The 23,210-nt window shown below is 38.9% G+C and overlaps 1 protein-coding gene across 1 annotated transcript in view; it reads left to right on the top strand.

The window, feature by feature from the left end:
* Window positions 1–10,300: 10,300 nt before the first annotated feature.
* The window catches only part of FARS2 (phenylalanyl-tRNA synthetase 2, mitochondrial), a gene marked incomplete at its 3' end in the record, with an annotated part of 18,749 nt that continues 5,839 nt past the window's right edge, over window positions 10,301–23,210 (top strand). The window contains exons 1-2 of the mRNA XM_010181337.1: window positions 10,301–10,926; window positions 22,035–22,194. Coding sequence (XP_010179639.1) covers window positions 10,309–10,926; window positions 22,035–22,194 — 778 coding nt within the window. The remainder of the gene's footprint in view (window positions 10,927–22,034; window positions 22,195–23,210) is intronic.

The following is a 23,210-nucleotide window of genomic DNA, read 5'->3' as shown; positions in this document are numbered from 1 at the left end:
AATGATATTGCAAACAACACAAAAATTCTGAACATGGAGAAAAATATTCATGGAGAAATATTCAAAACAATTCAGAAAGAAAATGTAAGTGAAAACCAATATGTTGAAGTGCAGCACTTTTGAATTGGGAGCTGCTGGACTAATGAGTATAAATAATGCAATACTTTTCCCATGGGGGTACTGTAGAGCTTAATTGGTTAATGGCTGAAAAGCACTTTGAGATCCTACCTAAAGATATGCTATGTAAGAGCAGAGTGCTGCTTAATGAAAGTTTAAATGCTGCTGAATAACTGTTCTGTATGTGTCAGTACGTCCAAGTGGTGTCAGTGGTGATCAAACCCATGGATCACATTGTTGGAGACGTTTAACATTTAGCAGGGTGACTATGGCTATGTTTTGGTAAATCAACATACATTAATAATTCGCTTTATTTGCCAATAGGACCACCTTTTTTTAATGAAAGTTTTAGAATACTTTTTAATAGATGATGATGCTTTGCATGCTTTTCAAATTTGCTCACACTAAAAATTAGCAGTGTCCCTTTAAAAACTAAGCCTTCGAATTTATTATATAAAGAGTGCTATATAAAATTATAGTATACTTGGTCCTAAAAGCATACTTACAATTAAACATATTAAAATTTATGAATAAATATAAAATGTGGAAATAAATGATAGGACTAAATATTTTCTTAATCTTTTTCTTTTGTAAGTTCCTCTTATGAAGAAATAATACTTGGAAACTCCTTGAACTGATTAAGTCCTTAGGTCTTTTTTGGGAGTATAGATTTTAGCATCTGATTTGACACAGTGGTTACAGTTTTTTCTTTGTCTTTCTTCATTATGATTTGTGAGGAATCCTCAAGAAGAGTGTATTTTTTTATATTTGTGTATCTGTCCCTTGTGGTATTTTGGTTTTTTGCATTTGTTTATGTGAATTTTCAATACTTAAGTGGCTTCTGTCATGACAGTGTCTTTTAGCTCACATACTACATGGTAAGCTAGTTTATTTGCAGAGTATCACTAGAAGCAATTTCTTGGAGGAATCAAGACTTGAAAACTAATTCTAGTTTTAGAGTGGCTCATAGCATCTTTTAGAAGTTAGTACCTGTTATTATTAATTCTGAGTCTGATGAGTATTTATCTTTAAATATTTATTTATTTATTGTTTTCTTCCCATGCTTACAAGTGTGGACAAGCAAATTAGTGATATTTTCCCCCCTTTTCTCTTTTAACCTCTTGGTTTGTACTGCCCTAGCTTGGTATCTCACTGCTGGCCTCTTTGTGTGGCTGCCAAGGTTTCTTGCATAATTTTCTTGACAAATGGCTTACTCGTTAATATTTCAGCCCCGTTTCTACCAACCTCAGAGAAGTGGTATGCCCCAGGCAGGGAAACGCAGTTCCTTCCTTAGGAGCCTTCTAATCTTTTCCTTAAAACGCTTTGTCAGAGCCCATGACAGATAAATGAAAACGATGCAGTTCAAACTAGAGATGACTTCTTTGTACACGCATGATCATGCATTTTCTAACTGGAAGGTGTTGGACTGCAGTGGAGTCGCTGCTGCAAACATCAACATTTTCTCCTCTTTATCTGTACTGAAGTCTGTGAGAGTTATTGATTTTGAAGTAAAATCCATAGAGAAATTTGTCTCTTTCTTTTTTGGATTGGCTGTTGAAATATACATATTCCTGGTAAAAGCTCTGTCTGTTCATAGACTTTCATTATTCCTGTAATAGAGGCAGACCAAGGTGCGTGTTAGAGTTGAGTTGAGATCAAGTTCACATCACATCTAGGTCTGAGATACAGATCTCTGGTGGTATTTTGGCTTAGGATGATAGCAAATACATGAAACTGATGTCTTTAGAGCTTGGTGTGACAGAAAATTGATGTGACACAAAATTTATTATACCGCCACCACTACTTAGTGTTGAAATATGACAAGAAAGGATGGTTTGATTTACATGTTGATTACATACATATTAAAACAATGAAATAACTCCCTGGTTTTAAAAAAATATTATATTTATTATTTCATATTAATATTTAGATAATTCTTTTAAACTACAGCATGATGCCTAGGTTATTACTGAGGGCATCTGGAGATCTATGGTGGGTAATGGATTTCCCCAGTTCTCAAGAATGAAAGGAGATGATGAGAATCTACTACCGGGAGATGACAAGTAAAGCTGAAGAGTTCTCCTAGTTTGTGAATGAACCGAATGATTCCTGCTAACCACCTCCTTTGGCACGACCCATCTAAGTCGTTTAATTTTCTTAGTATTGTGTGGGCAGGGTTTGTTTCTCAAGTTTAATTGTTCACTGTGTCATATGAGGTCTCTGAAACTTGGGTATTTGGGCACTTGCAGATGAAGGTTAAATGTAGCCCATTACGAAGCATGTGTGTTGAATCTGGTACGTAAGGTGTTGCTATGTTTCTTTCTGCCTTTTCCCTGGGGGTGACAGGCAGCCATTATTTGATCAATGGATGATGCCTTCTGAGTTGAAGGATATCTTTGTCTACCACAGGCATCTCCAGAGGGCTGGGCTGGGCTGCTCCTGCTATTGCCAGGGAGCTGCAGCATTTCTCCAGATGGGAGATTGCAGCTTCCTGCTTGACCTACGAGGAGAGGCAGCACTTCTGGTGTCTGCAGTTTACCCATTCTGCCTTAAATTTAAAAAATAAAGCATATACCTGTAGCTTTATGCTTTCCTGCAGTGTATTGCAGTGTGTGTCTTCATCCCAAAGAGACCACTGACAGATGACAGTGCACCTATAGGTGACTTTTTCCATGCGAGAAGCAGTGCTGAAGTTCAGGAGGTTCTGCTGTTTCAGGAGTGCAGTATCTACCATGTTTATCACCCCCCACACCTTGGAGTTGTTGTGTAGTAGTTGTGTAGTGTAGTGTTTTGGATTACTATCATGGAAACGGTTAATACTGGTCTGCACATTTCCCATTCTGGACATTTAATAATGAAAAATATTATTAAAATTTATTATTCCCTCCTCCTATTAAGGCAGGATGATGTCTCTATGGTTTTATTGTATCCAAGTAGTGTAGTTAATCAGTGAGAACTAAGAAAGTATGCCACTACACATAAATACTGATAATATCTAATTTCTAAACAAAGTAATTTTTTACTCTGATAGAACTCCATAGGAGTAAGTTTATTGATGTCATATGCTTCTACAGAAAAATACAGATAATTGAGTTGCAAATACTGGTGGAAAAAAAGAAGGCAGAAGAGAGAGTGATAATCTTGACTGCAGTGAGGATTTTATAGGTATTTAAAAGTCTGTCCCTTTCATCTGACAGTTATTTACAATATGTCTTCTAAGGAAGAAAGCTCGTTGGCAACATTTTCAAGGTACTGGAAAAAGAATATTCCATCTGCAGACAAAGGTAGTATTTTTTCAGATTGCATCCCTTGAAAAAATAGATGTATTTAAAAGCAGGAGACACATTGGGAGAATATTTAGGAATTATTTCTACATTGCCTTTTTGCAATCTGTAATTTGTAATGTAATGCATTCAAAATAAATTTGTGTAATGAGGATTTTCCCTTAAAATATGGAATTGACCATTAGCTGTTCTGACTCCTTGTGGAGGGAGGGACTAGCACAGGTATATCAGTAGGAGCTCAGGTCACAGCCGCTTAATTTTCAGTAGTTTTGTGTGCCTTACTTATCATACACTATTGAAAGTTTCCACTAAAGGGCTTAACTGACATTTCTTCGGTAAAAACAAACTCTGATTTAGTTTGTGAAAAAGAAAATCAAGAAATAATTAAGGGATAAATGAAAGAAAATGAGATACTGTTTCTGAGCAGGAGTGGTTTTCCTTAATTTACTGTCATGTATATATACACAATCCTTCCTCCCCACCCCCCCTTATAGTTTCTTTCATCTGTATTTGTTTGTTTTGTTTTTATTCATAATGTTTTTTTCTCTTCAAGTAAAAATGGTGTGGTTGGACTGCTCACCTTAAACTTCTGAATTTTGCATGTTGTAGAGTTTGGTATCTTTCCATCTTCTAGAACCAGAAGTCTGAATTTGTTTGCCTCTGATCTTTAACTGCTATTGTCAGTTATACTGTATACTTTTCTCTTTTAAAAAATGATATACTCTCTCAATAATTAGATGTAATTGGTGTACCAATTGATGCAATTTGATGTACCTGATTAGCTTGCTGATCACAAATTCCAGTGTGTAGATACTCTTACTTCTGAACTATTTAAACAAAATTCATTACAGGTTGTCTTGAAACCCGATTCTGCCGATCTTTGGAACAGACTTACTCCAGCTAGGCAGCACAGCTACACAGTTTGCAAGTATTTTGACAACTGAAACACATTTTACCTGTCTTGGATCATATGTGCCAGGGAAACCAGTGCCTGTAGCAGCCTCTGGAGGACCACACGGTGAACAGAAACTTGTTGCAATGTGATGTGAATACATTTGTCATCATTTGCAATATCCAACCTAAATCTGACTGGCAAGTCTACTCAGGGGATGGTTCAGAACATTTTAAAGCTAGTGCTTGCCCAGAAGACCTTACAGAAGTGTGTTCCCCTCTCCAAAGACTTGCTGTCCACTTTGAGGGCCTTAGCCCATCTGTAACCCTACAGAATGGTGAAGGTGGTTGAAGGCGTGCCTAAGAAGTATAGACCACATTTTCTGTGCTTGTCTTCAGGTGCTTGTGTAGGTAAGACAAGGTATGAAATACTGGCCTTCGTTCAGACAGTAGGTATCTTCTGTATCAGTGGAAAAGGTATGTGGTTGTTAATACCTTTTATTTCATATTTAAGAAGATCTTACATGTAACAGTGAAAGAAAGCACGGTCGTGCCTTATCCCAGAAAAGGTTTTTCTAATTTTCTCTCTCAGTATTACAAGCCTCAAAATGTTGCCACAGGCAGCATTGTGATTAATGTATCACTATTAGAGAGCAGGCAGCAAGACAGCTTATGACACATTTTTGCTTCAGTTAAGAAAAGTAACAAAAAAATAAGTTATTCTGTATGTTTCTTGGAACTTGATGGATTATTCACTAGATGAACTCCAAGTACATGAAAAAATTAAGGGCCAAATACTTGAAGGCTGTGTTATCTTGCCTGGTGCTTTGTAGCGCATGCAATATTTTGTTCCATTGGGTGTTTAGCCATTGTGAGTGACATCTGAAAATGTTCTACCCATGGAAGGTCAGGTGCTAAAATGGATCCATTCTAAGTTGTCTGGATGACCATTTCAGAGGTCTCTGTATGTAACTTAAATTCAACATGCTCAATAAGACTGAAAGTCTGTTCTGGTGTGCAACAATATATCTGCTTTTTAAAATGAGCTTGAAAAAAAGTCTGAACTCATTATTAGTATTGAATGCAAAATAATTTCTGTTATATCCTATGCAATGTAGATATGGTTGTGGCAACACAATGATGTTTGCTGCTGTATGCCTACATAGTTTTCAAAACTAAAATTCAGTGCTTAGCTAAATCGCTAAGCAGACTGGTAAATGTCCAATTTTAGCAGCCTAACATATGTTTATAATTTTTGTTTTAACATATGCTGTGCTGGTTGAACTCCCCTCCCCACACATACGGTAGATAAAAGCTGTCACATCACAAAATGGTGGCAGCCCAACTTTTCTAACATTTTCCATGGCACTTCAGAGTCTTGCATTAATTAGCTATTCTTGGATAGGAGACAGACTCTCATCTTTGTAGAATTTTGGTTGCAAACCCGTCGTGTACTTCAGTTTATGTATGCAGTAGCCCATCTGTGTTTCTGCAGCCATAAACAGTAAAAAGCACAGGGCATACAGAAAAGCGGTCAGCGAGACTGAGGATGCCTTTGCTTCCAGATCTGAATCCCTACGAAATGGCCCTAAAAGCAGGCATTTGGGATCACTGGTGGGCACCAGTTTGCCCGAACAAGAGCATTCTCTCACTTCCACTTTTCTAAGAGGGGTGGGTGAATAAAACAAAGCTGGTGCACAGTCCTTTTTCTTTTCATTGTGAGCTGCTAAACTACCTCTCTTTTCTCCTCCTTTTTCAAGGCAGATATAAGGGGCAATTTCACCGAGTCTGCAATTCTTTCCTAAACCTCAGTGGAGTAAAGGGCACTTGTGACAAATACCACTGCAGCTGTTATAATGCTGCCTTAATCCTTGCTGCACTGTGACATGGAAACCTGGATTTAGACATGAAAGGATATGCCTTAACAGTACAGCAATATGTTCCCTTATCACATCAAAATGCCTTTTGCATGTGCTCCAAAATGACGATGTTTTTTGGTATTCTGCCTGCTGTTCCCTGTTGTTAAGCTCCTGACAGTGGTGTACTTCTGCATATGTCACGTCTACTGTGCTGCTGCATGGGGGATGGCTGGTTTTCTGTGGGAGATGAATGAGCCTTGCCCATCAACTGAAGCTGCTGCAGAGATGGCACGGGATCTGTGGCAGAGGACTGACAGTGGCAAGTGAAGGTCACATCTATGCCTGGTCTGTTCACAGCACAAACAGGGTTGTTCTGATGCCTTCATAGATGGGTGGTATGGCTGCTGCCTGCTGCCCTCTGGTCTGCCTTGAAGCTGTCCAAAAGTTCATACCCATGTGCAGGCGTGGTTCCAAATTTGTTGCCAAAACATAATGTATGGTATCATCCCTATCAAAGATCTGAATTCCTGCAGTTGTGTTAGACATCTCAGTATGGAGACTGAGGTACAGGAGCTTCAGGGGAGCTGCTGAGTCACCTGGGAAGGTGGCAGTGGCAGTATCAAGGTAAGAACCAGTGTAATAGGAGATGGTGGGCCTGGTGCTTGCATGTCCACCTGCAGTGCTTTGAGAAGCACCCCCAGGGAGCTCCTGACAGGGCAGCCTGCTTCCAAAACCCTGTGTCGGCTCCCTGCTGCAAGTCAGAGCCACTCTCAGCCCAGAGCACACGATCCACTGGTGATGCTGGTGGAGCACTTTGCTATCTTTGGATCGTAGATGCCAGTGGTGGTTTTTCAGTGTTTATTTCCCATTTATGTATTTGTTTTCAGCAACAGGACCTACAGCTGCTGTTTGGCTTGCTGTGGCTGTTAGCTGGCTGGCAGTCTTTGCTGTGGGATTCAGGTTTTGTCAGTGTGCACAGAAACCAGTTTTGTTTTACTGCCAAATAATCATGGTGGAAATGAAGGAAGAAAATGATCGATTTAAACTGTGCTTTTTTTCAGATCTTTAGATGGAAGTCTACTAGAAATAACTGCCTATTTATCACAAGTGAACATAAGTAATTAGTGTGTCCTTAACATCAGTTATTTATTGCTAGCAGAAAGGTAAAGAGTTTTCTTTATTTTACAGTGTTGCTCTCTGCCTGGTAAACATTTTATTTGAAGCTTTCTTGTATGGTGTAAAAAAAGTGTAAACATGCCTTTTTTCTTCTTTCTCTGTGCCTTCTCTTGCCAAATGTAATTTATCACCAGTTGAGATGAACTAAGTCCAATAGCATTTTTCTGTAATGACCTGGAAGCAGTGTACATGAGTCTGTGGTGGGAGAGGGGAGCAGGACAGTGTTGGTGAAGGTCTTCAGTGTTTCTGACGCTCTCATGTGATACCGCATTGATGGCTCCTTTAGTGGTTGCTGTTGTTTGCAATACTTGGAAATTAGATAACTCATTGGATAACATTGGATAACTGTAACTTGTTTCCTTAACGCTCACAGTAGATTTTGCTTTAGATTAGAATGGTAGTGCAGGTATTAAGACACTTTAAGTGTTTAAGGCACAAGCATAATGTTAGGATGAAAACTCTGATACAAGTTCATCTGTAGTTTTTTCTCAGGTACATTTGTGAAGAGTATATATATCACTAGTTCAGAAAAATTAGTGTTTCTGAACACTGTTTCGGAAACTGATAGCAGTATTGCTCATTACAAATACTGAAAAATCATCAGGTAAGACCTTAGAGATGTATACGTTAGGCTCTACCTTAAAAATCACAAGTCTTAAATAAAAGTCACTTCCCCCAATCCAACACTTCTCGTTCATGTTCTAATTTCTTTTTTCCATAAAGTTATAAGAAGAACTGTTTATGTGAAAGTTAAACTTACTATATGGTTGTCTGATTTTCAAAGGAATGGTATTTAGGAAAGCAGCAAACATCACTATACTCATGATAAAGTCACGAGAGTTTTTTGTACATTACAATTTTTTATAAGTTTTGAATCGAATTTTTTAGAAAAATAAATGTATGGGCAGATGGTGATATTTACTTAAGGGAAACTGAATTCATTATCTGACTAGAACTGGGTATTTAAACCAGCTGTTTGAAAATGAGAACTCCCTTTCCATGAAGAACAACATCTGTTTGGGGAAAATTGAGCCTCTTTTCAAAATGTAAGGCTATCTTTCGTTCAGTCTATGTCAGAGGGGTTTCTGGTACGTGTGTGTGTGAATTCATTTGTGAAAGAACCTTTTCAGCAATGGCCAAGAACTAATTTGGTAAAATACTTTTGCAAACTCTTAAAAAAACAAACTCAAAAATTCAATCGTCCTTAAAAGTTTCAAAACTAGATAAAAGTTAGAGCTGCTCTTTTTTCTTAAGGTATTTGACCAGTAAAAGGTTTAAACCAAATATTTAGTAATCTTAGATCAGTTTTAATTTCTGACTACTCAACTTGCCTTTATTTTGATCTACTGAGATGCAATTACTTCAGGAAATAGACCTATAGAGAACATCCAGGCGTAAACCAGAAGAAAGGAAGCCAAATATGAACATACCTGTTGTCTTTTACAGGTCTGTTACTTTGGGAGTCTATTCTGGACTGTGTCTATTCTATTTGTGTATATATTTTGGAGCTTAAGAGTATGAAAAATAATCTCGTTTAAGGTTTTTTTTACAATTGTTTCTGTTATGTTTCTGTGTAAAGTTAGCCATATATTGTAATCTTACTGTAACGTTTGAAAGTTTTCTCTCTTGAAGACTGTGCTTTATTCATTGCTTGTGTCCTTTCTTTCCCTATTTCTTTAAGAAGACTTTCACGGGGAAATTCTTTCACCTAGGAAGTGTGTGGCCCTGGATTTCTTGGTTCATAGAGAACTACAAACTAGTCTGTGGTCTAAAACAAATGCCTTTCCCCAGTCACTTAACTTCTAATGCTTGGTTTTTCCATTCAATAATAGGCAAATTGTAATGCTTAATCATTGTACTGGAACCTGTGCTAATATTTGTGAAACCCAACTATAGGTTTTCAAATGATTTTGCATCTCAGAATGGGCTTATGGGCTTATGCATTTGGAGTGACTGAAGGGCTTGTGATCCTAAAAACTCTTTGTTTTTTGTAGTGATCTCCTTGAACACTTGATAGTAATGTAGCTGTGTGCACATGGAGCACAAAGCCTGTTTGTAAACAGGGCAAACATGCAAAGATTGTCCTTTAAGAGGGAATGAGTTGTTCAGTTCAGATGGCTTTCAGAATTTCATCACTTTGTTCACCTTCCTGATATTCAGCAAGCCTTCCCTCCCAGTACAGCGGTGTAAGCTGTGAAAGTAGCCATTCTGGGAACGTACGGGGGTTTTGTGCTCGCCTCAGAATGCTAACGTTGGTTCTGACTATGTGGAGCCTTTATCGTGAATCTTATGCACTACTCATATGTGAACTTAATATGCTGTTTATATATAAATATGTCTTGTGATCTGGCCATCTGTTTTTTTCCCAGTAGTTTAGTGGTTTCAAAGGTTAAACTGGTTTTATTTGGCATTAAGTAAGTAAGAATTAATGATGACTGCGTGGTGTGTGCCACATGCATCTGGTTGATCTGGAGCTTCTTCTGTAGCTTCTGTTACTGAGGGGAGAAAACACAGCAGTAAGTTAATGCCTGGGGTTTTATTATAAGCAAGTCTCTGATTGATGAAGGCTGTTGTTAAATTTCTGAATTTTTCATATGTAGTATTCAGTTATTGCTTCCTATTTAAGCTGAATGAAAAAGACTGTTTTAAAGAAGGCCTGATGTTTATTCAGCTACAAAGAGTAGCAGTATCTGGAATGGAATTGAGGCTAGGTCTAGAGTCATTAATACTGATGCAGTGACGCAGGAGACTGATAATTGTATAAGATGGATGTCCTAGCTGAAATTTGCTCACAAGGTTATTTCCTCCTCCACTCTAAAGTCACAATAGTGATGCATAATGGGAACTGTGTCATATCAAACAGACATTTGGATTTCACTTATCCCTGAGATGCTAACAATTCCTGCAGCAAGATTGCAATTCCTAACTCTATTTTTAATTTTCTTTTTTCTTTCTTTCTCTAGACCATAAGAAAGTTTACAATGGCAATGCTCTGGAAATTCATGAGAGTAGCGAAATATTCCAAAACAGCTTTATCACCAAAAGTAAGGGTAAGAGGGATCCCCACCCATTCAAGACATTCTTCATCCAAGTCTGTACCTTCAGATTTTGCTGCCAACACACCCTGCTCAAATACTGTGGAACTGTTTGGTAAAGCTTATCCTCAGGATGACTACAGCAACGTCACGGAGAAGATTCTTTCCAAGGTGGGGAAGAACTTGCACAACAAAAAGCATCACCCTCTGTGGCTAATCAAGGAGCAGGTGAAGGACCACTTTTACAAACAGTATACAGGACGCCGGGGGACTCCACTCTTCTCCGTTTATGACGGTCTTTCTCCAGTGGTTACAGTACAACAGAATTTTGATAGTTTGCTTATCCCTCAAAACCATGCCAGCAGAAGGAAAGAGGATAACTATTACTTGAACCGTGATCACATGCTAAGAGCACATACATCAGCTCATCAGTGGGACTTGATAAACTCTGGCCTAGACGCCTTTCTGGCAGTGGGAGATGTCTACCGCCGTGACACAATCGATAACACCCACTTCCCAGTCTTCCATCAGATGGAAGGAGTTCGGCTCTTCTCCTGTCACGAGGTAGGAATTCTGTAGTTGGGGTGAAAGAGGTTTCGGGTAAGTTGCTGATCTTGTACTTTGTGTGCATGCACTTTGCTTGCAGTAATGTGCTATAGCAACATGTGTTATGCTGTACATAGGTAAAGATCAAGTGATCAGTCACATAGTAATACTTTTAATTTGGGAAAAATATAAGTGAAAAATGTTGAATTTGAAAACAACTGTAAACTTCTGCAGAAAAATGTGGGGAAAATGGAAAGACATTCTTGAAAGCTAGCAGAATAAAATTTTATCTGAAAGTAAGCAGCTTGCTCAGCTAATGAGCTGCATGATTAAATTCTAGTTCTATCACAAGTCTCATCAAGTGAGGTTGTTTTACCAAAAACTTTATCATACTAATGCTCATGGATGTGAGTTGTTGCAGCTGCATCCAGTTTTTATTCTGTCTTTTTTTTTTCCTTTTAAGAGCTCCAACCTTCTGTAAATGAATGTCTTTTTAAAGGAATTTTTCCATTCTTCATCTCATCCTAAGCCTGTATTGGAGTATTCATCTGTTGCAGCTGATACTTATAGGTGTGTGATACATACACAGTAAACTCATCAGAGTCCAGGGGCATCAGCTAAAGAGCTCTAGGTAGATGTCCAAGACTCTTAAGTTTGTATATTTTGTTGGCACAGCTTGCATGTTCTGCAGGAGCTTGGGTGTCATTAAGTATACTGCTGTATCATTGATCAGTGGTAAATATAAGCCAGTTTGTTTTCCAAATAGTAATTGATTGGTATAATTTGTGTATGCTTGGAGCAGTTCTGCCAAATCCTCATTTCTATAACTAAAACTAGCTTATTCTAATAATACAGAGCTGTAGACCGTCGTTAATGTGGTTGCCAATGGGTGACAGGAGCTTGGCAGGGATTGCCTGATGGGTTTGGATGCCTGAGGAAAAACTGGGGTAATCACAAAGCACTGCTTTTCTCACTGGGTTCGTGCTGCCTGCACTGGTGTTTCCCACTTCATGCTGTCACTGCTTCTTCCACTTCACAAACATTCCTGTCTCTGCACATGTCCTGTGAGCTACGTGGTGTCAAATACAGCTTCCAATGCCACTTTGGTAACAGGAAATGGAAATCTTGCAGACTTGCCCAATCTTGTTTGTTTGCTGTTCTTTTCCCATAGGCCTGTTTATGAATATAATCAGGGTATTTGCAAGAGAAAAATGTACAATACTACATTATGAAAATGCCATTTCTGAATGCTTTATGTTTGTGTACATTTTTTTTATTTGAGCAGGATTTTAGGCATTCAGAAGGAAAGATTTTATCTGCCATAAAGTTATAACATCGACACTCTTGCAGCATGGAATTTCTGCAAACTTATGTGTGATGGATCTGATTATTGAAATTATTGTTAATGAATATTTGGTCCCGATGACAGACTAGTTCTTCTCTGCAAATTTTATAATATAATAATAATTTAGAATAATAGTAATGATAGGATTTTAATAACTGGGAGGAAAGTTACAGAAATGTTTACTGACATCTTCTTTCTAGAAATACATGATGTGTAACAATCCGATTCATTGCTTTGTAGATTGCTTGTTTCTTTTCCTCACCTTTTTTTTCCCCAAGGAAAGATTTGCGATGTTATTGGAGAATGGTAATAGCTGATGAATTTGAAGTTAGCTATGTGCTGGAAAACGTGTCTGTTTCTCTAAAGAACAAAAGTCCAGTTGACTTTCTATACTGCTGAAGAAAGAATAGGGGTACGGTGCACAATGTGTAAAGTTGTCTTTGTTGGGCAACGTGCATAAATTCTAAACCTGAGCATGGTCTAAAGCATCCGGTTTTGCTTCAGTTGTAGTTGAAATACTGATAGAGCTTTGCAGTATGAAAACTTCTTACGATCATCTTCATAAGAGCCTTGTGGAAAAAAATTGAATGTGCAATTTTGAAATTGCACTTGGGACTGTTTCTGTGTTTTATATTCTGGTTGCCTGATCAAAATAACTGAAATCTAAATAATTCCAGAAGGAACTGTCTGAGTGGAACAAAGACCAAGTGGAGGTAATATTACATGAGAGAAATATTTTTCTATTCAGTTATTTATACCCATGTTTAAGTTGTAACCCATTGTGCAGAAATGTGTGAATGTCAGGGCCTGTTACTTTTGTCTCAGACTTTTCATTCATAACCAGACTGCAATCTCTGGCATGAGGAAGCTTGCACCATACTGAAGATAAGAATCTTTGGAACTAAGGGAAAACCTGTTAGCTCTTAGCTATAAGCGCTGGGTACATTTGATCTTATGGCTAAGACAGTAATTTTATATGGTGTAGTCAGTTTACTGCTCTATTTGGTTCTTTTGATTGATATATTTATCATTTGTCGCCTTCTCAGTGAAAATGGACACAGAAGTGGGGGGAAGGGGATGAAAACAAAACGCAGAGACTGGAGTGATTTTATAGGAACTTGAATTTAGAGGAATTTGACATCTCATGTCAGTTTAGAAGAGAGGAAAAAATAGTTACTTCATCCTCAGCTGAAATTTTAGGCAGGTTAAGGAATATGTAGAAGATGTAGAAAGGTGTCTTTCCTTTACAAATACGAAATTCTGTAGTCAAGGCTAGATTAAAACTTCTACCCTGTGACTGAAACCTCTGGTATAATTCTTCATATCAAAATTAAAATCAATACATTGCAAGTAAGAGCTGGAAAAACAAATCATAGTTGGGCAGTTTTACAGTGCTTTGCTCTGAGATACTGGCTTGTGAGGTATTTGCTTCTTTGGCTATACTATTTTTCATGATGGTTGGTTGATTATTTTTGTAAGAGAAAAGTAGTCTATGATTTGAAGACAGGCAAGTAACTAATGTTTTTCTGCAGCTTTGTGTGAGTGCAGATATCCAAGTACTAAAGAAATTCCCATCTTCCAAACTAACCAATTCATAAAAGTTAGAATAATTCATGCTGAAATTTCCCATAAACTTTAGAAAAAGGTCCTCAGACTGCTATCAAAGAACATCCAAAAATCTATTTAGACGTTTTCAATATGTTTAGAAACATTTTAGGTAATTATTACCTGAATGTAATATATAGAAGAGTCATTAACTAATAGAAATAGTTAAGTGCCAAAATAGCTTCCCAAATCAGTTTCAAAATTTTGGACAGAAATTTTTCTTCTGAAATTCAGTTCTGAATTTCTTCTGAAACTGAATTTTTCTTCTCAGATAGTACCACCAAGTGGTATTTCTTTTGTATTCTCTTTCTCCAGCATGTCAGCATACCTATTTTCCTTATAAAGGACATATATTTTCTTTTTCCCTTCTGTGTTATGTGGCTTTCTTCTTTTTTTAATCCTTTGGGTTGGGAGTATTGCTACTGCTGTAGTGAGGTTTGAGCTAGCAAACTTTCCTGGGTGGATTGTAAAAGGAAATATTTCTATGCTGTGCAGTGGTCTTCGATGCAGTTCTTTACTTACCACAATTTTTGGAGAAGAGAAAAAAAAAAATCTCAACTAAATGACACTTGGTGCGTTTCAGCCAGCAGAGGGAGCTGATACAAACCCAATGGCAACCGCAGAACATGTTTCAGTTGACAATAAATAACGTTTACACATTGGAAGGAGACTTCATAAGGTATTTTATAGTCTGTACTGTATTATACATAAATTTTAAGGGGAACAGCTGTGAAAACATAGGAATTGCTCCTCTAATTTACTGACCTTGTTCCAATGGAGACCAATACCAGCTTGTTCAGATGGAGAAATGATGCTCTCATCAGGCTCATTTGTGCTAACATCTGAAAACTATAAATAGGGAGACTGCAAAGAAGTAACAGGGATGCATCTTTATTCTCCATTGAAATGTTTCTGGTGGAAATGGCAACTTCTTTGTCGAGACACAACGGAAAACTGTAAATATTCTAGTTAAAAATAAGGACTGCTCCTCCAAAACAGTATTTATTATTGCAAAAATAAAAATTCCATATTGTAACTTCTTATTCATTCATATCCTGAAATAGGATGTCCTAAGTACAGGACAATAGGACTCTTGTCCTAGGTAACAGAAATATAGAATTTCTCTTATACGTATAAATACGTAGTCCTTTCCTCGTCGTTTCATACTTCTTTACCTTTTTCATATTCTTTATGTATTGTTTTTTTTAAAGAAAATAGTTGCTTTTATCCTTTTCCGTATGCTTTGGGGTAGATGAAGATCTGATTGACCTATGTCTTTGTTTACATTTTTTTCACTTTCTTTTTTTAATCAATGAATGTCATCCTAGGATTTCACTTGCAAGACTGGCATCATTAGGTTTGACTTCTTCAAAACCCTGTATGTTACTGTGTTCCAGTTCTGACATTGTATCAAAGGAAAACTCCTTCCTATCTTCAGTCACACTTTTTTTCTCCTCACTTGTAAAGGAATTTAAATAAATTTTAGTGTTCCAGGGGTCAGCCTATTACACAGAGTGATTTGGAGCATTTACAGTATGTGTGAGAATATTTGTATATGTAACTGAGAGTCATAATAACCCTGTTCAGCTGGGCACTGAGGGGAAAAAAAATATTTTGAAAGACTCAAGTGGCGTAGGAAAGGGACTTTTCATAGCCCTCTGCAATTTGAGGATAAGGGGAGGCTCATCAAGACCGTGAAATCAGCCTCTGGAAATTCCCTTTTCTTTGTTTCTTCCAATTTGGGTGATGCTTTTCAGTGCCTTAGCCAGTGGGGATTAAGGTTTATGTGAGGAGGAGTCAGTGACTCTGTAGCCAGGTGAGTCCCTCTGACTGACGGCATTTATCTCCTGTCATGTAATAGCATGTATGCGTTAGAGGGAATTTGGGAGTTCCTGGATGCTTTGATATAATAGTATTGAAGTGGAGATCCATGCAGCTTTCTTCTGTAGGTGGCAAATGATGAAATAGTTTTATTTTTTTTTAATTAGGATGAATATCTACCACGTATCTCCCGACATGGATCCATGTGTGTGCCATGTTTTGGTAACAGCACTGAATACCAGCATGGGAAGCAGTGCAGGCTGCATGCATTTGGTGAGACACCCAGCTCAGTAAACAGCACATTACGTTTCGGGTGGTGCTGCTGGTGTTTGAGATGTTGGTTGTGAGCAATCCATCAGTCTGAGGAGCTTGAGGGGTGGTTCTCCTTGTCTCAGGGAGGAGCACAGAGGAGCTGGGGTACCTGAACTAGATCCCCCTCATGTTAAGAAAAAGAACAGAGGTGTTAACTTACCTGGAGTATTCTGACGCTCATTTCTTCCTGAGGCTGAAATTTGGCTGTGTTAGGTATTCCTTGGATAGTTCAGGTGGAACTGACTTCACTCTTGCGGATATCTGCCCGAATTGTGAATGCTGTACTATTCAGTATTTTCAAAGTTGTGGTGCATAAATCATGCCATAATAACTAGAGCTTCACTGGTCCGAGGACTCACGTTGTATTCTTTCTTATTTTTAGTTGAAAATTTGACAGTGAAGGGCATCAGAAGATCTGCAAGATTTTCATGGTGATCCATGATCTAGGGAGTTTGGAAACTGCTAGTGAATCCTTTATTACATAGACTTGATATAAAATATTTTTTCAAACTTTGTCTTTCTTTTTGTCTCATCCAGCTGTAAAAAATCTTAACAGTGCTTTTCAGAATAAAGCGGTTAAATCTATAAATGGCAATATTTAAATTTTGCAGGAGAAAAGAGCAAGATGTCTACAAGTGTATTTGGGAAGTATAAGGTGCTTAAAAATAAGGAAATTCCTGTTGCCACAGGAAGAGAAGTCTGAGTCCTATCATATATGTTGCATTATAACTGATATCTATGTAGCAATGTTGCTTTTTTCTGTGCTGTTCCAAAACATCTGTATGTTTTTTCTCTTAAATGTGGTGGTGATTTAGTGGGTTGTTTTTTTTTCAGAAACACTTTGATTAGAATACAGAAAAGCACAAACAAAAATAACCTTTTTTGCTGTAATTGGAGGGCTGAAAACTGAAATATCCAGAAATTAAGGTAACCACACTGCGAGCTTGTCGCTTGAAGTGGTTTTTGCTGTCTTCTCCCAAAACAAATGCTTATCAATATGCAGTGGAGAGCATTCTGTCATGTGGCCTGTGTGTCTCTTTGGCACATGAAACTGCTGGGGTGGGGGTGCAGGTTTACAAGTTTGGTCCTCTTGAAGGCTGATTTGGACTGGCATTAGGTTTTCTTTTTGATGAGCCATCTTCAAGTAGTATCATCTTCATCACTCCTGATCAATCTGTTGAGTGTTAACAGCACATTACGAATGTTGTGGCAATGGTTTGCTGTTTCTAGATGAATTTAGGGTGCAGCTGTTTCCTTATTTTTAGAGGTATTTATCAGGGCCAGTGAGTCAAAATATATTCAGCGTGGCAAGGTTGAGTGTTGCCACATTCAGATTCTCATGCAGAGCTCATCTGAAGTGCGAGTTTATCTTTGAGTGTAAGTACATGAGATTGAAGTATTCATTATCTTAGTTATTGCTGTATGCATGACTCGCAGGAGGAATGCACAACCACATTGTGGAAAGTCATAGTTACAGATCTTTCTGATCTGAAACCTACTATGAATGCCATCCTGTAAAGAGACACTTAATCTTGGACTGAATCCTAGATGTATGGAAAATGAAGTGATGTGAGATTGAAAAAAGTCTGTCAAGTGACTGGAGAACTGTTGGGGCCTTTATTGAACTCACATATGTGACTTCTACGCTCCATGCCAGGCTGAGAAATAATGTGAAGTGCTTTTAAAGGAACATCGCTCTGTTTTGATTTGTCCAGTTAAAACCCAGTGTCTTCTGGCCATTACTTGTTACTGAATTTGACTTTATTCTTATTACAAGCTAAAATTATGAGAAAATTTCATGCCACATGGTAAGGTCACTTTGATTTTTTTTCTGCCTTCTCCTTTGTAGTGCAGCATCAGTCAGATATGTTGATAAAGTCTGGTGATTATTATTATTTTTACCTCTGCGTGATGACACAATATTGAACGTTTTGCACACCTTCACTTAAAGAAAATACTTCTTGTCCTTACATTAGGCAGACACATAGGTGCTCAATTTATGGCTACAGGAAATTTCTCTTCTGATAGTAGTACTGACCGATCATATTCAATACAATAAAATAGCGCGTTTTATTTTAGTCCTTATTGAAAGAATAAATATACATGAAATAGCGGCATCTTGGATGTGTCTGTTTTATGCAAGACTTAGTTGTTTGGGTTTTTTTTTTCCTATTTGCTCAGATGTGTGCTTGAGAAGAATTGACATCAGAAAGGAGTGACTGTAGGTGATCTTCATTTTATTCAAGCTTTTATTTTCTTGGCTTTATATGTATAGAAGTGCTGAAGTGTTTCTAGTCCAAGACATGCACTTAGCACTGTTCAATCATTGTAATAGTGAAATTGGTGTATCAGTTTAAAGCTGCTCATATTGACATAGTAATGTCAGTGAATGGAAAGAAGGGAATAAATATTAGCACAACTGTAAGGCATCTTTTGGGGTTTTTTTTCTGGTATAACCCCAACCACAGCTGTGCTGGAGTTGGCAGGAGCTGACTGAACCTCTATGGAGAATACTGAAGTGCCTCTCAGTGCCTGAGTGTAAGGGGGGCTGTTTCCTTGCCACTGCCTGTTTTTCGGGGACTCTCCTAAGGGTCTGCTTTCATAGCCTGTGCAAACTGGTGTAGATTCATGCCTGTGCCAAAAGTGGCCCAGCCCCTTCCCATGTGCCAGGATGTCCCTTGGGTGCTGCCAGTATGCTGGTAATTGATTACCAAGCTGGATTTGACTGTTTTCATGTCCCTTGGTTTCTTCCCTTCTCCTGGGTTACTTACCCAGATCCACCTCTCAGCCTGGCTCAGTGCACCACCACATGGATACGTGTCCTGGCATGGAGAAGGAGATGGTGCATGTGGCTGGTTTGGCAGGACAAAGAGGCCAACAGGTTAGAGGGCTGGGGTATGACTAAATGTACTCACTCTAATGGTTCTTGCACAGATTTTATTGCCACATCTGATATAATCTTCTAAAATACAACTTTGCTTCAGACAGTAGTTGAAATATTATAATTTCAGGAATAATACCGTGGTAAGGTAAGATACTTCTATGTACTTGTTGATCAAATGCTGTGTTTTAAAGGCAGTGTCCAGACTGTTCCTTGCAGTGATCTGAGGAACCAGTTTTAAGCTGCGAGGGGGGAACGAAGGGGAAAAGGGAGAAGAGAGTTTCATGTCCTAAAATATTACTGATGGGGAAGAGAACAAATAAATCTTGTAATGTGTAAGTATGGTTTATTTGAGTGCAAAGGGGGGGAAGTATCTGTGGGCTAAAGTAGTCTCTTCAGCCAATAGAAGAAATAGCTACCTGTAGTGGGTGGTTCAGAGCAGGAACCTGATTTAACCACTCCAGGTTCCTGTGTGAGGGAGCCTGTGTCTGTCCATTGACCACCCAGTGAGCCTAAGACAATTACACTCCCTAGGCTAATGCTGGCCTCTGTGAATACCCCCTGGCTTTCAAAACCACTCGCTGGATGACTGACCTGCCCTGCTGACAGTAAATTACTTTTAGGGTGGGTATCATCTGCTTCTTCCAGCCAGTGCAGAAATAATGCCAGTAGGAAGAAGGGGGTTTAATCTTTCAGGTGAGCACTTGAATAAAGGATCTGTTATTTAAAAGTGTAATACCCGGTTTAGTCAAGCTGCTGCCTTCTGATTAGTAAAGGCATTTTTGTTAGACGGATAGATAATTGTTTTATTCAGTATTTCTCTTTATCCTTTTTTTTTGTACTTTTCTGTAGCATAATAAGGAGATTAACTTGAGAGGTGTTTTCTGAGTCTGCCAGCCAAGTCTCCTTTAGCCTAGCAATACAAAGTTAAATGCTACTGATGGGATTTTTTTTATTCCCTCAATTCATTTTGCTGATTGTTTGCATGCTGTCTGAATTCAGACTCCTTTTGCATGCATTTTGTCCGTATGAAACGTGCTAGAAGCTTGTCTTAATTAATTGTGCCCAACTTTGGTTGGCTACCAGAGCTTCACTTGAATGATTTTAAAGCATTTAGTGCACTGAAGGCATCAAACTGCAATTAAAACAACTTCTGTGGGCATCCATGAGTTGTTAAGGTTACATGCTGTTCGTGGCATCTCCCAAGTAAGAGCTAGTTATGTTGGGAGGGTTAATGTGAAGAAAATCTCAATGCATGCTTTTTTCCCCTCAGTGTGTGCCTGGTTGACTGTGGGAAGATGGAGGAGGAAAGGTTGGAAAGGGCACTAGAAACACTTTCAGTGTTAGCTCTCCCTGCCCTCAAAGAATTAACAGAGTTGTTTTGTGTACAACTGTGAGAGTTTCCAACAAAAATCTTCTTTAGAGTGTAAAACTGCCTGCTTGTCTCTGCAAGACACAGACCCTCTAACGACGTGGCTTAGTGAGGGTGTTTCATTTTCTCTGAGAAGATGTAGAATGCTGATATGTATGGGTCTCATTGCTTGGCCAGAAATGTATGGGAATGTACAGGAAATCAGAAATCTTCAATTTGCAGCAGATGTGGTGGAGAGTGGCCTTTGCATGCAGACTGAGTCGCAGTCACAGAATGGTAGGGGTTGGAAGAGACCTCTGAAGATCATCCAGTCCAATGCCCTGATAGAGCAGGTTCACCCATAGCAGGTTGCACAGGAATGCGTCCAGGCGGGTTTTGAATGTCTCCAGAGAAGGAGACTCCACAACCTCTCTGGGCAGCCTGGTCCAGTGCTCTGTAACCCTTACAGTAAAAAAGTTTTTCCTTATGTTCAGGTTGAACCTCCTGTGTTCCTGTTTGTGACCATTGCCCCTTGTCCTGTTGTGGGGCACAGCCAAGAAGAGGCTGGCCATATCCTCTTGACACCCTCCTTTCAGATATTTATAAGCATTAATGAGATCCCCCCTCCATCTCCTCTTCTCCAGGCTAAACAAACCCAGCTGTCTCAGCCTTTCCTTATATGGCAGATGCTCCAGTCCTGTCATCATCTTAATGGGTCTACACTGGTCTCTCTCCAGTAGTTGCTTCTCCTTCTTGAACTGGGGAGCCCAGAATTGGACGCAGTATTCCAGATGTGAAATATGTCTGCAGAGCTCAGTACATTCTAATTGCTTTCTCGTGTGAAGAGCAACTCCACCACCAAGCCTGGTTGGCCTGTCTTTCCTGAAAAGAACATAGCCATCCATGACAGCGTTCCACTCACGTGAGCTATCCCACCATCTCTGTAATTGCAATCAGATAACCCTTCGACTGCACCCAGATCTCTAAGTCCTCCTGTGTATTCCCCATGCTGCGTGCATTGGTGTACAGGCATTTCAGAGAGGGAGTTGAGCATGTAGCTTTCATCCTGGAAGAGTGGAAGGCCTTCTGGGTCGGTCACATCCCCAATACAGTGGATCACCTGCCCATGTGCTTTGTAATTAATCTGGAAAACCCAGACCAAGACCATGAATTCCTAAATGCACCATAGGCAGAATTCCTGTATACAGAAAGGTGCTGTGTGTGGGGAAATGCAGAAAAATGGTAGTCCTTATACAAATAAACTGTCCCCAGGATGAATCAAATATAAGCAGCTTAGGGTCTTATTAAATTGCCAGGTTTTCTTTTGGATTTTTTGGGGTTGTTTTGATTACAGCTTTTTTTTTTAAAGTGTTTGGTTTCTTGGTACTTCTTCTAGGTAATTCATTTACTAAAGAATGTTGAAGCTGTAATAAATGCTATTATATATTGTGGTTGTTGGGATATAATTTCCTATATTGTACCGTGTACTTTGTTCTGCATGGTAACTTTCAAACTAAGATCAGAAAAAAAGGGATGTTTCCTTTATAAATTAATATTTTCCTGTGGCTAACTGTATTATCGAAGATATGGTACAGAAATAAATCTTATTGTTTCAATATTTCTGTTCTTGTGATGACTTATCTCTGTGTTTAGTGAACAGAATTTGCATAAAATCACAGTCTTTACACTTGTTTTTCATGGCCCAGACTTAGCAGGTAAGATTCCCACTTAAATCAATAAAACTTCATTTTCTGTTTTCATTAGGAGAGTGATTGATGCAGAACACTGGTGTTTTTGTGGTTTTGTTCTAGTTGTTCTCCAGCATTAAAGATGGCGAAGGCTTACAGTTGTTTGAGCAAGGTCACCGCACCACGCACAAGCAGGAGTGTCACACCATGGAGGCTGTGAGGCTGGTGGAGTTCAACCTGAAGCAAGTGCTCACGAAGCTCATGACTCACATCTTTGGTGATGGTATGTTCCTGCACCCTTTTTTCCTGGGCCTCTGATGGCTGTAGGCACCTAGACTTTTGAGAAACATTTTGCTGCATAATAAAAACAGGAGTCTTAGAGGTGATGTTGGCAGCTGGTACACTGAAACAGCTCTGTGCGTTTTTTTCCAATGAGAAGTATAGTAATTTTACAAGTCTTAATTCATATTCTTTACTATTACATTTTTGTCTTAAGTTTGGTCAGAGTTCCAGTGTCTTTTAATGTCAGAGTAACTGGTTATTGATTGACCTTTCAGTTGTAATCTGTATTTTATATGTTATTGTACTTTAATACTGTTACATTTGCACATTAAAATTAAGCACTGCCCAAGAGGCCACACACACACTCCTCCTTTGGTTTTCCTGCATACTGGTGCACTCAACACTGTGTTTTTGTGAAAATATTTTGGGATGCAGTGGGTCAGGGTGATGCAGTGGGCATGAACACAGGTAGGGACACAAGCCAGACCCAACTACAGGCACTTGTCCAGCAGGAGCCATGTGTTTGAGTAGACACAATGTCCCTGTCAGTGTGGGTCCTGCAAGGATAGACAAAGGGCCCCCCTCTGCTTCATCCTCGGAGCCTCCCATGTCCCTGGAGGGACAGAGCATGACTGTGGCATAGCATCTGGGGCATGTGTGGGGCAATGTTCACATCTTGCACTGGCGACGTGGAGCTTGACAGGAGAAGGGGTGCGTATGCGCATGTGCTGCTTAGCTGCAAACACACACAAAGTACCTTGAGCATTTCCCTTGCACATATAAATTAAACCTTGCAGCTGAGGGGAGATGGTGTTTGCTAAACTCGCACCAAGCTGAAAAATAATTGGTGTTTGGTACTTAGAGAGGAGTGAGGAAGGGGAATGAATGAATGTCTGTGTATACGAATGAAATATCATCTCCTTGGAAATACCTGCTTTCAGTTTCAGGAGCTAAATTTATAAATGGCCTGAGTCAAAATTGCTACGTTAATGCTGTTTCCTGGCAAGGAGGCTGCCC

Source organism: Mesitornis unicolor, unplaced genomic scaffold (assembly GCF_000695765.1).
Source record: "Mesitornis unicolor isolate BGI_N332 unplaced genomic scaffold, ASM69576v1 scaffold8883, whole genome shotgun sequence".
Lineage (NCBI taxonomy): Eukaryota > Metazoa > Chordata > Aves > Mesitornithiformes > Mesitornithidae > Mesitornis > Mesitornis unicolor.
The sequence above is the reverse complement of the archived record's forward strand: the minus strand, read 5'-3'. Positions and strand labels throughout refer to the sequence as shown.